The 17,825-nt window shown below is 31.7% G+C and overlaps 2 protein-coding genes across 3 annotated transcripts; both read left to right on the top strand.

The window, feature by feature from the left end:
- Nucleotides 1–1,428: 1,428 nt before the first annotated feature.
- Nucleotides 1,429–7,122, top strand: LOC112777687 (WAT1-related protein At5g07050). 2 transcript variants are annotated; one of them, XM_025822081.3, is made up of 7 exons: nucleotides 1,429–1,882; nucleotides 2,055–2,117; nucleotides 2,204–2,320; nucleotides 2,762–2,999; nucleotides 5,572–5,733; nucleotides 5,979–6,108; nucleotides 6,769–7,122. In XM_025822081.3, exons 1-7 carry the CDS (start codon nucleotides 1,677–1,679, stop codon nucleotides 6,774–6,776), a joined length of 924 nt encoding a protein of 307 aa, XP_025677866.1. In that variant the 5' UTR covers nucleotides 1,429–1,676; the 3' UTR covers nucleotides 6,777–7,122. The 2 variants fall into 2 exon arrangements, with proteins under 2 accessions (XP_025677866.1, XP_025677865.1); XM_025822080.3 differs by having other exon boundaries at nucleotides 1,433–1,882; nucleotides 5,979–6,130.
- Nucleotides 7,123–9,560: 2,438 nt separating this feature from the next.
- Nucleotides 9,561–12,264, top strand: LOC112778735 (uncharacterized). Its single transcript, XM_072228515.1, has 5 exons — nucleotides 9,561–9,706; nucleotides 9,788–9,855; nucleotides 10,390–10,783; nucleotides 11,435–11,484; nucleotides 11,841–12,264. Exons 1-5 carry the CDS (start codon nucleotides 9,561–9,563, stop codon nucleotides 11,966–11,968), a joined length of 786 nt encoding a protein of 261 aa, XP_072084616.1. The 3' UTR covers nucleotides 11,969–12,264.
- The last annotated feature ends 5,561 nt before the right edge of the window (nucleotides 12,265–17,825 follow it).

The following is a 17,825-nucleotide window of genomic DNA, read 5'->3' as shown; positions in this document are numbered from 1 at the left end:
GCAACATCTGCAACAAAAAAAACATGAAATAAAATTTTATTATTTTCACTTTTTTTTTTATAAAATTTAAAAATGAAAAACACTAAAAATAAAATAAAAATAAAAAAAAAAGCGCATCCTTAAATTACTATCAATTTAACTCTACAAATCAAAGTCAACATTTTTCCTGTACACTTGCTACTTGGATTGAACACAGAACACCTAATCAAGTGTTTAAAGATCAATGAAACTCAATTGTTTCATCTTTCTTCAATCTTCATTGATTCAATTGAAGCATGGCGGCAACTGTGTCGAAGGATGGTGGCTCCTCCTCAGAATCGGCATTGATATTCATGGGGACAGGCTGCTCCAGCGCCATTCCCTATCCGAGGTGCCTCATCTCTCCCTCCCATCCTCCCTGTCACATTTGCTTCCAATCGCTCTCTCTTCCTCCCAACCAAAACGTGGAGCGCGTCATCGACGCGCTGGAGCTTGCAGAGGCGCGTGATAAGGGAATCGAACGCATTCTTGCGAGTGACGCCGCGGTTGAGGGTGGATAAGGTTTGAAGGAGGTGGTTGAGGAGGGAAGAGGAGAAGGTTTCGTCGGTGACGAAGTCGAAAGTGGACTTCGTGTTGAAGCAGTTGTCTGGATGCGCTTGTTGAGGGTGTCGCGGAGAGCATGAAAGTCGCCGGCGCTTTCAGCAGCATTGGTGAGAGAGAGGTCTGTGTGTGATTGTTGGAGGTGGGTAGGTTAACGTGAGAGAGAAGAGGAAGGCTTTTATAAGTTTTAATTAGGTTTATTTAATTAATTTTAAATTTTTTAAATTCAAAAATTAATTATTAATATAAATTAATGTGATTTTGTTTAGTTTTTTGTTGATAACCTCTTGGTTCCGTATACTTTTCTAATAAATTTTAAAGAAATTTTGTATAAGAATGTTTTCGTCTACAAAAAATATTATGTTGAAGTTTTTGAATTTTATAAAAATAAGATATATAAATTTTTATTTTACACTTTTAAGAATTTATTTGTCCAAATAAAAATAACAATCTAATTAAAATAAAAATTTATATATTTTATTTTTGTAAAATTTAAAGACCTCAATATAATAAAAAAAAATTTTAAAAATTTATTTGGACATATATTTATAAAAAAAATTAGTAAAATAATAAAATGAAAGATTAAACGCCATTAAATTTATAATTTCTGTTATATATGAATCCTACTATATTAATTCAATGACGATTAAATATTTACTTTCTAACTTTATAAATTTTCACATTTAGAGAATCTTGATCCAAACTTACAGTTATTGTCACAAATGGTATATCCAGCCAATGGATTTGGCATTGTGCGTGGCTCTACCTGTAATGTCACTGTAAATTCATGACCCACACAACAAACCACTTAATTAATTAAAGAAAGAAATTGCCTTATTATAATCTTGCATTGGTTATGTCATCTAATATCATGCATATAGCAATTTTGGCAGAAAATGAGTCATACAACATAAACTTTATAGTATTCTCCACATACATGTCCTACTACTCTCAGGTCCTACTCAAGAACAGGATTTCCAAAAACATGCATTAAGAATCACATATTCACATTCAAATTCAATAATCCTCCTCCACCAAGTTCTATCAAAACTATAGTCAAGAATCAAGAGATCATATAGTAATAGGTCCCTTTTATAATGGAACAAAAGAAATCTTCTATTGTTCTTGTGTTCAGAGAATTCAAGCCACACTTTCTGATGGTGTTAGCCCAAGTTGGCTATGCATTCTTGTATTTCATCACTGAAGCTTCCTTCAATCATGGGATGAGTCCTTTCTTGTATGTAACTTACCGCCATATTGTCGCGGCGGTTGTCATGTTCCCATTTGCATTCTTTCTAGAGAGGTACTATATATACATGTATTGATGCTATGCTTGTTCAAATCATTGATTATTTTACATTATTGAATTCAATCTGTTTCAAGATTCAATGAAGCCTGTGATATGATTAATCATAGGAGAGAATCTATCATAAATTAAATCTGAAAATAACATATAAACTTTGTTATTCAAACAGAAATGAGAGACCAAAGCTCACATTTGCTCTGTTCATGGAAATTTTTGTGCTTTCCTTGGTTGGGTAAGTAGAAACAACAAAATGCATGCTTATACATTGAAACTTATTATTATGTCTAAATATAACATTTTGAATTTACAAAATTTCAGGATTTGTGTACCAATCAATATGTACTTTGCAAGCCTGCGGTACACTTCTCCAACCTTTGTTGCTTCCATTGTCAACGTCATAGCTTCCCTTACCTTCATCATTGCCGTAGTACTAAGGTTGGCCAATTAGTTTTGAGCTTCATCCTTGTATCTTCTCTTTTACAATAAGACCTAAATATTTAGATTGGGTTTTAATTTCGTTTTTAGTATTTAAAATATTTTATTTTATTTTTTATTTCAAATATCTTGTTCTATTATATTTTAGTTCTTTGGCTAAAATCAAATTTTTTTTAAGTAATGACAAAAATTATAATTATGGTAATCATACGGATTGTTATTGTGATTTAAAAACAAAAGTAACATAATAATAAAAAGATATAAAATATTTTTAGACAAAAAAATTTAATTGAGTAAAAATAAAAACAAGATAAAATAAAATATTTAGAATAAAAATATAACGTTTTATATGTTGACTAATTTAGCACTCGGTCACTAAAACAGCATTTTATTATTTTTATTTGTTATATTACAATGACTTGAAGTGAGTTAAATTATCAGGTATGAGGCTCTTGATGTTCGAGATCCCCGGGGAATAGCGAAAGTTATAGGGACAATGTTGTCCTTAAGCGGGGTAATGACAATGACACTATACAAAGGACCGACCATGAGAAATTTGTGGCGTCCCGTAATTCATATTCCAGGAAAGAGTTCTGCTGCAGCACATGAGAACTGGCTCAAGGGTTCTCTTCTTGCAGTTATAAGCTGTGTTTCATGGTCTGTCTGGTATATCATGCAGGTTTTCATTTTAATCCATAATACTAAGCGTATTAGTCTTAATCATCATACAGGTACCTGTCTCACTCACTTTCTAGTCATCACCGGGGGATGAAGGGGAGGGGAATAGACGTGTTGGTCTCCCACACATACTTTTTTATACTATTACTATCTAATATAAAGAAGAGGAATGCTTCAGGGTTTGTTTTTTTTGTTATATTTTTAATCATCGATCCAATTTTTTTAATTTAATAATATATTTTTAGTTTATATTTTTTAATATTAATAATTAAATGATGACAAAAAATAATAAATTTTATTAGTCTTTTAATATTTTTTTATACAAAAATATAACATGTCAAAATTTTGAGACAGCCAATATTTTTTTGTACTAATAGATTTAGAATTTTAAAATTTATAATTTATTATTTAGCGTTGAGTTCAGGGCTTAGAATGTATAAAAATATCTTTATTAATCAAGTAATGATAAATAAATAAATAAATAAATAAATTTTGTTGTACATGTAAACATTGTTCAAGTTCTGTATTTTGCACCCTTTAATAAGTTATGGCTTTGTCACAGTGATCAATAAAATGTAAATTAGGAAATCAATTTCTTTTAGAAGAATATTATATGTATTATTTTTGGGGCAAATCATCGAAATAAGTCAAAAGGATAAAAAAATTACACGAATAAGTCAAATCAAAAATTGGTTCATGAATTAATCAGTTCACATTTTTATATAGTTCGAATAAGCCTAATTCGAACTTCATCTACATGTAATTCGAATCATACTGATTCGAATTACCTACACACGCACACACCCACTAATTCGAATCAACCTGATTCAAATTACACCCACACTAATTCGAATCAGGTGATTCAAATTACACACAGACACGTGCACATATTAATTCGAATTGGACAGATTTGAATTACTCAATTTAAAAAAAATTAAAAATTTAAAAATATATATTTCTCGAGTAATAATTTAAAAATTAAAAAATATCTATTTTATTTCATACATTAAAAAAAGCTAACAAAATATTTAATTACGAGACTTCTTTAAAATATTAATGAGCTATCAATTCGAATTCCACACAATACTCTGTTGCCCATTTTTAATAGCTCATGAATATTTTTTAATAAAATTTTTAAATAAATTTATTTCAATTATACTACAAAAAATATTTTATTCTATGCAAAATAATTTTTAAAAAATAGCTTAAAAAATGTTAGGAGTACTATAAAAATTTGTAATGTTCTAATAACTTAGTAAATACATGTATGTACTCAAATTTTAAATAAAATACTCCACATAGTCAATAATAATTTAGAAATTAAAGAAAATATTTTATTCCATACAAAATAATTAAAAAATATTTTTTATTTCATACAAAACAATTTAAAATATATATGTTATTCCATACAAAATAATTTAAAAAAAATGGCTTAAAAAATATTGTGAGTACTATAAAAATTTGTAATATTCTAGTGATTTAGGTAAATACATGATAAAAATATATTTTCTTTAATTTTTAAATTATTATTGACTATATAGAGTATTTCTTTAATGTCCTAAGTTATTAGAATATTACAAATTTTTATAGTACTCCTAACATCTTTTAAGCCATTTTTTAATTATTTTGTATAGAATAAAATATTTTTTTGTGATATAATTTAAATAAATTTATTAAAAAATATTCATGAGCTATCAAGAATGAGCAGAAGAGTATTGTATAGAATTTAAATTGTTCATCATATAATTCGAATCGGAGTGATTCGAACTTCCCCATGCGTAATTCGAATTATATAATATCTCACCATATAATTTAAATAAATTTATTAAAAAAATATATTAAAAAATATTCATGAACTATTAAAAATGGGCAACGTAATATTGTATGAAATTCGAATTGATAGCTCATTAATATTTTAAAGAAGTCTCGTAATTAAATATTTTGTTAGCTTTTTTTAATGTATGAAATAAAAAATATATTTTTTAATTTTTAAATTATAAATTTTTTTAATAAATTTTTTTAAGTTATTACTCGAGAAATATATATTTTTAAATTTTTATAATAAATTTTTTTAAATCGAGTAATTCGAATCTCCCTAATTCGAATTACTATGTGCACGTGTCTGTGTGTAATTCGAATCACCTTGATTCGAATTAGTGTGGGTGTAATTCGAATCAGGTTGATTAGAATTAGTGTGTGCATGTGTGTAAGTAATTCGAATCAGTATGATTCGAATTACAAGTAGATGAAGTTTGAATTAGGGTGATTCAAACTATATAGAAATGTGAACTGGTTGATTCAAGAACCAATTTTTGATTTGGCTTATTCGTGTAATTTTTTGATCCCCTTGACTTAAATAAGTGATTTGCCCTTATTTTTGTGTATATTCTTTTTGGTATATCTTATCTTTTTTGAATATTAAAAATGATTGATAAAAAGTAAAAAAAATTGTCTTTTATACCATAAAAGAAATGTGTGTATAAGTTTTTCTTCGGTTATAGTTGTTTATAATCTCATTGTAATTACTAGAGTTTTTGTCAATTCTGACATGATGTAATTGATGAAATTTGAAGGCAGCCACTTTGAAAAGATATCCAGCACAGTTGTCCCTTACTACATGGATGTGCTTTGTTGGAGCAGCACAATCAGCTGTTTTCACAGTCTTAATTATAGGGCATAAACCTTCAGCTTGGACTATAGGGTTCAACATTGACCTGTGGTCCACATTATATGGTGTAAGTAAGATATAATTAGTTGTATTTTAGGAGTACAAAACCTTTGCCTTAAAAAATAAATAAATATAGAGAATAGAAAAATTCTTTGGTGCCTATGAAAGTTGTATCGAATTTGCCTAAAAGTAGACATAGAATAAGGTGGAACTCATCTTTTTAATTTTAAATTCTATAAACAAAATTTAGGTACCATAGAAGACATTCTAATAGTGTTTCTAAATTCTAACAGTATCATTCACAAATGGCAGGGAATTGTGATAGCTGGTTTGATAATATACATTCAGCTGTGGTGCACTGAGAAAAAGGGGCCAGTCTTCGTTACAATGACTACCCCCCTTTGTACCATTCTTGCTGCAATTTTAGCATACTTTGTCTTTGGTGAGAAACTTTACCTCGGCAGGTAATATAAATAAATAAATTGTAGACAAATCTAGTAAAACTAAACAAATAAAAGTATGTAATTAGTGGGTAAAAATATTCAATTTTTTAAATGAAAAATGGGTGTAATTCATTATATCTTGATTGTTCACCAAATTAGCATGATTGTTCACCAAATTAACATGCACTTCTTTGTCTTGATGGCGTTATGAAACCCATCTAATGTAGATCCCACACTTATAAAAGTGTTGTTGTTAAGAATGTAAATATAAAACATCTGTTTTCAGAACATCTTCCCTCAAAAAACTTATCTTCAAAAAAAAAAGAAAAAATGTGCAGAAGTTGGTATTATATATCTAATTATGTATTATCATGGTAACTTGCCTATTAAGTATCTTACTATCTCTTGCATAAAAAAAGGTAAAACACACTAATTTACTCTAAAATTTGCCCTTATTTACATCAAATATTCCTCTAGTTGAGCAACATACAAATATTTCCCCTAGTTTACCATTTTTATACCCTAAAATAAGTTACTAATGTGAGCATCACAACCCTTTGAAAATATAAGGATTTCTTTATAGCTTCATTTTCACACACACATATCTGTAGAATGACGGGTTATAGTTCTGAAAATTGATTACTCAATGTGTTCTGCAGCATCATAGGCGCAACTTTTGTCATCATTGGTCTATACTTGCTATTGTGGGGCAAAGAAGGTGACCAAGAGATTCATATCAACACCAAACCGTGCAGTGGTGAAGATCCAGAATGCAGACTACAATCAGTACCTTAGACTTGAAAGGGAGAAATGCAAATCCAAGTGGAAGAAAAGTAAAAGGAATAAGTCATTAAGACATTTAGTTTGTGTAATATATACAGCTTAAGATTTCCAATTTTTACTATCAATTCAGCATCAAGTTAATCTTATTATAAAATTTGTATAATATCCATTTTTACATTGTAGACAATTAAAATATGTAATATGAAGGCATCATCCTAAAATTTTGAGAATATCCTTTTCAAAATTCAAAAGGAATTTGTGACAACAAAACTAAAATAGGCAATAGGAAGGAAGAAACCAATAGGGAAATTTGACATGAACATCAATAGTTTTCATGTCATTACCATCAAAGAATACTTTTAGGTAATTTTAGTAAGTTGGCATGGTAGCTAAGGTAAATAGACAGGAAATTAGAAGCAATGACAATATCTACATGTCAATACTTCTCAAGAAAAAATTGAAGCATTCATGAATAAATGAACTTGTGTAAGACATAGTACATTGAAATATTCAAGTTATTATAAACTGTTGAAAAAATACTAACCTTAAAACATTTTATTTCTTCTAGCAATTTTTCATCATTTTGTTTGAGTTCTTCGGCTTCAGTTTTTAATTGTTTCAAAACTCTGATAGCATCATCAAATATAGTCATTTTATCGGCTTTCGCAGGTCTCCCAGGACCTAAAACAACACTCAAGTCACAAAACCTGAAATAAAGCAAAACAAGTTATTGCCCATTATCATTAGAGGACGTCGCAAAAGTAAACAAAAACACCGACCATGTGTTTGGTACATTGGTGTCCGACCAAACAAAGATTCTAATGTTCATATGTATCTTAGCTCCTCATAATTGTTAAAAAGAATTAAAAGTTGCCAAAGAAAAGATAACATTGATCATTAAGTTGATATAAAATTTTTCTCAAAGATGCTAAATTCCAGGCCTCCATGGCAGTTATGAAATATTTTACAATAAACAAATCGAGCCTAAAAAGTGTTGAAACTTATAAACCAGTGTACCAAACATAAATAGATCAATGTAAAAAACCTAATAGTTAAGTAAGTATATACAAAAACCACAGAAAGATGTGCAGAGAGGATGTTCTTTACGCAGAAGTTGAAAAACGTCAGCATAGATTACATCAGCTTGTTTAAAGACTGACTCAGACATGAAATTAACAAATTCAGTATTTAGAAGCATGCTTGCCTTTCATTGAGTCTCTCCCTCCGCAACTTTTCACGGCCAGCCTCTGTCCCTGCCTTGCAACATGAACTAGCATGTCTCCTTTACAATATTTGCAACAAATTTAGCACCCAAAATATAATGTAAAAGATTCAAATTAAGAGATCTAAGCGTAAATGGACAAAGTTGACATGATTCGTGACGAGGCAATGGCATTGTTTGGTCCATGTAGTCATCTCTACTTAGTGGGACAAAATTTTATTGTTGTTGATATTGTTCTTGTTAATAAAACAACTGGGAATTAACCTATTAGAAATAAACTGCGACCAAATCTGGTGAGAGAGTACATCACTACAAAGTTACTGTGCCCTAATCATGCATGCTTTTAAGTTCAGGGCTTTCTTGTCAATGAATTGAAATCACAGATTCTTTGATTTCTAGCTAACCAAAATCATATTTTCAACCAGTTTCAGAAAATTTATTTTAAACTTATATCGAGTTATCTATATGTGAGTAAATAAACTTGAGACAAATTAATTGGGAGTATAAAATTTACGAATTTAGATTTTGTAAAACAGAGTATATTCCAAAATAAATTCTTAAGAAATTTTGTATCAGAATATTTTCGTCTACAAAAAATATTATGTTGAAGTTTTTTAATTTTATAAAAATAAGATATATAAATTTTTATTAAAGATTTATTTGTTTAAGTAAAAACAACGGATCTAATTAAAATTGGAACTTATATATTTTATTTTTGTAAAATTTAAAGATTTTAATATAATAAAAAAATTTTAAAAATTTATTTGGGCATATACTTATAAAAAAATTTAATAAAATAATAAAGTAAAAGATTAAAGGTCATTAAATTTATAATTTCTACTATATATGAATCCTACTATATTAATTCAATGACGATAAAATATTTACTTTCTAACCTTATAAAATTCCACATTTTACAGAATCTTGATCCAAACTTACAGTTATTGTTACAAATGGTATATCCAGCCAATGGATTTGTCATTGTGCGTGGCTCTACGTGTAATGTCGCTATAAATTCATGACCCACACAACAAACCACTTAATTAATTAAAGAAAGAAATTGCCTTATTATAATTTTTTTTTTTATTAAAGATAGAAGACTCGAATCCGCAACCTATTAATTGAGTATAGAGAGACTATGCCATATGAACTATTATCTAATATCATGCATATAACAATTTTGGCAGAAAATGAGTCATACAACATAAACTTTATAGTATTCTCCTATACATGTCCTACTACTCTCAGGTCCTATTCAAGAACAGGATTTCCAAACAACATGCATTAAGAATCACATATTCACATTCAAATTCAATAATCCTCCTCCACCAAGTTCTATCAAAACTATAGTCAAGAATCAAGAGATCATATAGTAATAGGTCTATTTTATAATGGAACAAAAGAAATCTTGTTCTTGTGTTCAGAGAGTTCGAGCCACACTTTCTGATGGTGTTAGCCCAAGTTGGCTATGCATTCTTGTATTTCATCACTGAAACTTCCTTCAACCATGGGATGAGTCCTTTCTTGTATGTAACCTACCGCCATATCGTAGCGGCTGTTATCATGTTCCCATTTGCATTCTTTCTAGAGAGGTACTATATATACATGTATTGATGCTATGCTTGTTCAAATCATTGATATATTTTACATTATTGAATTCAATCTGTTTCAAGGTTCAATGAAGCCTGTAATATGATGGGAGTGGATCCTTTCCGCTGGAAAAAAAACTGGATGCTGTCAAGTATTTAATATAACCTTTCATTGGTTTTTCTCTCTTATTTAATTTTGATCCTATTTATAGAATTAAAGATGAGAGATCACACTTTATTCTCTCAAGTATTTTTTCCACTGGAGAGAATCTATTTCCTAATTTATAGGAGAGAATCTATTATAAATTAAATCTGACAATAACATATATAAACTTTGTGTTATTCAAACAGAAATGAGAGACCAAAGCTCACATTTGCTCTGTTCATGGAAATTTTTGTGCTTTCCTTGGTTGGGTAAGTACTAAGTAAAAACAAACAAAGGCGAATACTCCCATCAAGACGTCCCAAAAGTCTTTTTCTAAAAGATGCCGATGTGTCACGTATTGATTGGCCTATTTATAATATCGGTTAATTTATTTTTTAAGTTTGATTCGACCCGGCCGGTTTACATAGCCCGGACCGGGTCAATTTTTTTTCTTTTACTTTAGTAAACGACATCGTTCAAAACCCTATCCCTCACCCCTCACCATCTCCTCCCTCAACGTTATTTTCTCGCTAAAGCTGAGCTCTCTCATCTCTGTCACCGTGGTTCAGTTGCTCTCGCACAAGCTCTCTCCCTCTCTCGGCTCCGGTCTCTCTACTGTCTCAGGTATCCCACTCAAGCTCGTCGTCTCTCTTTGTGTCGTCACTCATCACCATCTCGCATCAGTCGCGCTCACGCGCCTTTCCTGCCCTCGTCGTCGTCAACAGCAGAAGCAGCAGGTCCCGGGACTGGTCGTCGTCGTCGCTCCCTATCTCGTCACCGTCTCACACTCAATCCCGCGCCTTTGTTGCCATTGTTGTGCTCGTCGCCGCGCCGGCAGAAGCAGCAGGTCCTGGGGCTGATTTTCGTTGTTGTCTTCTTGCTTCGACTTTCGCCATCAGCTTCCTTCGCACAACCAGAAGCTGGTCTCCAATTTGGTTAGTTCCAACAAATTCCCCTGTTCCTTCTTTTTCAATTTTGTTGCTGTAATTCATCACTGCACTTTGATTTTGTTGCTGAGAATATCACTGAACTAGATTTTCTATTGCTAAAAATCATCACTGAACCTTGAATAATTTGTTATTGAGCTGGAATTTTCTATTTACATTATGTTTTGATTGAATCTACTTAGTTGTGACCATATGTATACTTCAGTCTAGAAGTTGGATTAATAGTTTATTTAGATAGATATGTCTTGGGGATACTGAACAGTACTTGTAAAAGTTGTTGCTGCAAGCATAAAATTTAATATTAATTTGTTACTCGTTTATATTCTTATATAAAAAATTACAATGGTAGAATTAGTATGTGTGAGCATACTATGTATTGTGAGATATTTTGGTGATTAGCTAACATATTATTTGGAGTCTATCTAAAGGTAGACGAGGCAGGATAATTGTTTTTTGGAACTTTATCTATGATGACATTAGAGTTCTGTCCATTAAGCTCTAATGGATTTTTATTTTTAATGGTTTACTATTTTGGTATACAATTAATTTTAACATTATGTCAACATTTTCAAGAAATTAATTGCCTTTATTTTAAATAATGTGTTATGCTTTTGTTATCCTGAATACACTAAGGGACAGTACAAAGGCAACAGAGCATAGGAGTGCATTCAACAAATACAATATAAAGGGTCTGTCTCGATGCCTAAATTGGTTGAATTTGTTATTGATTATCGTCACTAAACCTTGAATTTGTTGCTGTTTTACTCAAATAATTACTTAGGTAAATCTTTTTGTTGCTGAAAGTCATCACTGAATTGAATTTGTTAGTGATTAAACTTTAAATTTGTGGTTGTTTTGCTGAATAATCACTGAGTTAATTTTTTTTGTTGTTAAAAATCATCTGAGTTGAATTTGTTATTGATTATCATGACTGGACTTTGAATTTGTTACTGTCTTTGGACAAATAATCACCTAGCTCCTTTAAATATTTACAACATGACTTTGCAGTTAATGTATTTTGTACTGTGTTCCTTCATCATTGTAGCTTGTGCCTTTGAATCAAATGAAAAGATTTGTCAACAAAATCTCCCTGCAAAAGTGAAGGTGGCAAAAGCTCCAAAGAGATTGAAGATCCCTCACGTTCATTGCTGCAACAAAGGCAAGCAGCTTTGAATAGAGTGAAAGGCTCACTTGATTGCTCTCAATTGGAGATTAACTGGTATTTAGATCCGTCGTGATTCTATCATTCAATGTATTTTAATGAATTAATAACAAAATATTGAAAAAATTGGCAAAACATAGGCCAAATATTTAATATCAACTGTACTATAGGCATTGATTCATTGTTGTAGTAGAAGTTACCTATAATGTGTAATCTTGAGGAAGCTTATCCTCTTATAGCAAATATTAAATTCATACATGTAATTAAAGTATGATCTTTGTCAAATACATTTGAACTTTTCCGTCAATTTTCATTAGTTTTAATCAAAACTCTAGTATATAAATTGATTCATTTGCAAAATATAAAAACAGAATCATATGAAGCATGTAACATTATTAGTTCAATTCAAAATGATACATGATTCTCGTTCATGGTGTTAGCTTGTCATTTAGTTGGAGAAGAAGTGAAGAACTATAAAAACTCTTTTTTGTTTTGAGGTTCCAACAATGCTCATCATCAAATAGAAACTCAATAAATTATATTAAGAATCAGGATAATATATATTCTCTTCTCTTTATCAATTATAACAACAATATTAGTACTAGTCTTTTTTAAAAAAAACCAACTAAAAAAGAAAATATAACATAATTAAAATAAAGATATTAAAATGAGTCAAGGCAACACCAAATTATATGAATTGCTGCAAGTTCTTCTTTAATATCTACATTGCATACACAAAACTTCAAGATATAACTATGCATGACAATGATAAATTCAAATTCTAACAATGGCACAAGATTAGTTGTTTAATTACACAGAAATTCACTAATTTTGTACTTCAAATTCAACAATGGCAAAAGAGGCACACCCACCCACCCAGTGAGCCATTTCGTTCAATCATCCATAACTCTGTTTGAAAACAATAACACAAGTAATAGAGCTTCTTCAGCAACAACACCCACAATCATCTCATCATCATCATTAATCACTAAAACTAATCAGCACCTCAACAATATTCTTGCTATAATAATGGTTCCAATCTTCTTCATCAGCATTCCTTTGTCTTCAAGTACCACAATCCATCAAGATCAAAAGACACATACTAAATAAAATCACAGAAGACTTACCGAAAGGAAGAGCGGCGAACGGCGAAGAGGCTCACGGACGAGCTGCGACGAAGACCGGCGAAAATGCTGCTGCAATGGCGATGAAGACAGGGCTGGAGGCGGCGACATTCAGGCTACGGCGAGGGAAGGCGACGATTCTGCCTCATCCCTCAGGCGGAGACGACTTTGCGATGAGGCCGTGAGAGTGAGAGACCGCGGCAGTAAGAAGGGAGGACCGGCAAGAGGAAAAACCCAAAATGAACCGTTTATAACCACAAATAAAAAAGAAAAAAACCATTAAAGATGAACCGAATTTTGATTTAATCAATGTTACGTGTCGTACATTAATTGATAGAAGTAATGTATCTTTAAAAAAAATGTTTTTTTGTATATTTATCTAAGTGGCACCCAACAAGGCAATGCATGCTTATACATTGAAACTTATTATTATGTCTAAATATAACATTTTGAATTTACAAAATTTCAGGATTTGTGTACCAATCAATATGTACTTTGCAAGCCTGCGGTACACTTCTCCAACCTTTGTTGCTTCCATTGTCAACGTCATAGCTTCCCTTACCTTCATCATTGCCGTAGTACTAAGGTTGGCCAATTAGTTTTGGGCTTCATCCTTGTATCTTCTCTTCTACAATAAGACCTAAATATTTGGATTGCGTTTTAATTTTGTTTTTAATATTTGAAATATTTTATTTTATTTTTTATTTCAAATGTCTTGTTTTATTATATTTTAGTTCTTTGGCTAAAATCAAAATTTTTTGAAGTAATGACAAAAACTGTAATTATGATAATCATACCGGTTGTTATTGTGATTTAAAAACAAGGTGAAAATTCATTTGGAGTCGATGTCACATGAGGTTTTTTTTGGATGAATGACACGTGTTATCATTTGGTTTAAAAAATGGTTTATTTTATACAAATAATTTAATTAAAAAACCAATTGATACAGCTATGATGTTAGATTTTTTACCGTATTTTATTTTAAAAATAAATTGACTAATTTAAATTGAGAAATTGTAGTTAATTGTTTACTATATAATTTTTTTTAACCAAAATTATAATTAAAAATTATTAAAAAATAAAATTATCTAGAAGTGTCACACTCAGGATGGTCGACCAAGACTGCCTCCTTAGCAGCCGTCAATTAAAGGCTTCGGTACTAAGCTCACTGCTTCGGGAACCCTCTTCCATTCGGAGCACGCATCGTAATCGTACCGCTAGAAAACGGGAGAAAAACAATCCTCTGTTGTAATAAATTATTTTAATAACCCAGATCACCCATATTGAATCACCAAAAATATATATATCATAATGCGGAAGCGTACCTGAATTCATAAACATGAATTATGATTGGAAGAGTTTGGATCTTGTGGTTCTTTCGATCTTCCTCAATCAAAGCCTTCTGTATTTCTAGGAGGCTGAACTGCAACTCTTTTGATGGGGAAAGAGTAACAAAGGCGGCTTTGGTATATTGGGAACCGAAACCCTGAAGGTCTATTTATATTTGAGCATGGCACCCATTAAACCCTTAAGCCCAAATAAAATAGTATCTAAAGCCCAAAAGATAATATATCTAAAATCCAAAAAGATAATTATCTAAGGAACAAAAGATAATATCCGGTTTTATTCTCATTTAATTCCAAATCAAAAGTAATAATGACTTATTCAATTTAGCATTTATAACAATAAATGAGATCACCATTATATAAGTCATTTAATTTAAAATAGCATAATTTGTGATTATAATTAATATATGTATTGCCCACAAATAAGTTAGGAAATCAAATAATTTCCTAACAATCTCCCACTTGGGCTATACATATATTATTTCTTGACATAATCACATATTTATAAACTTTATGCGCGCATCTGAATGATATTTCTCTCATTACTTTAACAATCTGGTCCGTCTCATACATTAGATATGGAACTACCGCAGCTTTTATCACATTAAATGCCGTGACTAAACCACGCCAATCACCATCCTAATATACTCAACGACATAGATCAAATTTGGATGAGTAATATGGAAATTACATGCCAAGTGATCTCATGCATGTCTATTTCCAGCTGGTCCAACTTTATTGAGATCAAACACAATACAAATATTGCAAAATGAACATTTCACATAACATGAAATAAACCATCAACTTAATTTTGCAGAAAAATAACTCAATATCTGTCATAGGACATATAGCATAAACTCCCACTAAACCAAGACATCACAACTATTGACACACATCCGAGCAGTGTGCTCATGAAAGACTTTAGGGATCAATTCCTTGGTAAATGAGTCTGCTAGCATATACTCTGTTCCTATATGTCCTATGGAAATCTGTTTTTTCTTAAACTTTCTCCTTGACAACTAAGAACTTGATGTCTGTATGCTTTGATTTTGTCAAGCTCTTATTGTTATTGGAGTATAGTACTGCTGACTTTTTGTCACAAAATATCTTTAATGGCCTTTCAATGTCATCTACTATATGAAGCTTAGTGACAAAGTTTCGCAACCATATGCCATGAAATCGGAATCAGAGTACCTAATGATCTCCAAATTTTCTGATCTCCGATAAATAAGCATGTAATCCTTTGTTCTCTTTAAACAACGCATTACGCGTTTAACAGCTATCCAGTGATCCATATCCGGATTGCTCAAGTATCTATCCAACACTCCCACTATAAATGATATATCGGGATGTATGTAGACTTGAGCATACATTAAATTCCCTAGTGCTGATGCATAAGGTTTATCATGGATTGTTGTCTTCTTAAGATCATTTTGGGGCATTGCTTGAGACTAAACTTGTCTCCTTTAACTACGGGTGTGTCCATTGGTCTACAACTTTTCATTCCATATCTACTTAAAATCTTTTCGATATAGTTCTTTTGTGATAATCTAAGAATACCTTGAGAGCGATTTCTTAGTATCTCGATTCCTAATACAAAAGAGGCATCATCAAGATCTTTCATTTCGAATTTGTTCGATAGAAATTTCTTAGTTTCATGCAACAAGCCTATATCGCTACTGGCAAGTAGAATGTCATCAACATGTAAGACCAAAAAAAAGTATTTACTCCCACTAAACTTGCGGTATACACATTCATCTATAATATTTACCTCAAAACCATGAGGTAATGACTTGATGAACATGTGATACCATTGACGGGAAGCTTGTTTGAGATCATAGATGTATTTTCTCCTTTCTCTATTAGATCTCCTTAATGACACTTCTTGAGGTTGTTGAGCTTGCTGTATGGATTGGAATTGAGGAGGATTCTCATTATTTTCCTTTACTATAGCAGTATCTTGAGCAACAACAATATTCTCATTGTTCTCTTGTACTGTAATTGGATCTGCAGTAGGATTCTCATTATACTCTTGTACTATAACTGTATCTTGAACAATAATAGGCACAAAGACCTAATCATTGTCAGTTACAGAATCCTCATCAAAAGCAACATTTCTAATATTTCCTTCCCCCCAAACTCAACATCCTCAAGAAATCTCGCATTTCCCGTCTCAAAAATAGATCTTGATGCAGGATTGTAAAACTTGTACCCCTGTGAACGCTCAGCGTAACCAACAAAGTAGCAACTAATTGTCCTTGAGTCCAATTTTCTTTCATGCGGCCTATAAGGTTGCGCCTCAGCTGGACATCCCCAAATATGCAAATACTTTATACTGGGCCTTTTCCCAGTCCAAATTTCATATGGGGTTTTGTTAACTGCTTTGCTTGGCACCCTATTAAGGATGTACACTGCGGTCTTTAAGGCTTCTCCCCAGAGTGATTCAGGCAAGGAAGAATGACTAATCATACTTCTCACTATGTCTTTAAGAGTTCGGTTCCTTCGCTCTGCAACACCATTCATGCTAGGTTTGCCTGGCATGGTGTATTGCGGAACAATACCACACTCCTCTAGGAAAAGAGAAAAAGGCCCGGGACGTTGCTCACCTGAACCGTCATATCTTCCGTAGTATTCACCACCACGATCAGATTTGACAGCTTTAGTTTTCTTTCCAAGTTGAAGTTCAACTTCATCTTTGAAGGACTTGAAAACATCCAAGGCTTGGGACTTTTCATGAATTAAATATAGATGCCCGTAACGAGAGTAATCATCTATGAACGTAATAAAGTACCGTTGTCCATTCCAAGAGACAGTAGGGAATGGGCCACATATATCGGTATGTATCAGTTCTAAGACATCTTTAGCTCTCTCGGCACCTAATTTCCTTTCGTTTGTCCTTTTCCCCTTTATGCACTCAATGCAGACTTCAAAGTCCGCCAAATTTAGGGGTCCGAGAATTTCATCCGACACGAGCCTCTGAATTTTCTGTTTAGAGATGTGGCCTAGGCGTTTGTGCCATAATGATGCCGAATTCTCATTCAGTTTTTGTTTTGTACCCGTTTGCAGTATTTCATTATTATAGGAATTTAAAGTCGAGCCTATATAGATTATCCACCAAATGACCAGAGCAAATATTATTCGAATTATAGAAGAGACTGACTTTATTGTCTCCGAACGAACAAAAATAACCTGATTTGTCCAAACGAAAAACAGAATCCAAATTCCATCTAAATGACGGTACATAAAATGTCTCTAATAAATCCAAGTAAAATCCACTCGTGGAACATAATCTAAAGGTTCCTATAGCTTCGACTGCAACTATATTGCCGTCTGCCACGTAGATGTATCTTTCAGCATCACTTGGCGGTCGGCTCCACAGGCAACCCTGCATAGTGACA

This window comes from Arachis hypogaea, chromosome 19 (genome assembly GCF_003086295.3).
Source record: "Arachis hypogaea cultivar Tifrunner chromosome 19, arahy.Tifrunner.gnm2.J5K5, whole genome shotgun sequence".
Classification (NCBI taxonomy): domain Eukaryota; kingdom Viridiplantae; phylum Streptophyta; class Magnoliopsida; order Fabales; family Fabaceae; genus Arachis; species Arachis hypogaea.
This window is presented reverse-complemented; position numbering and strand designations above follow the sequence as displayed.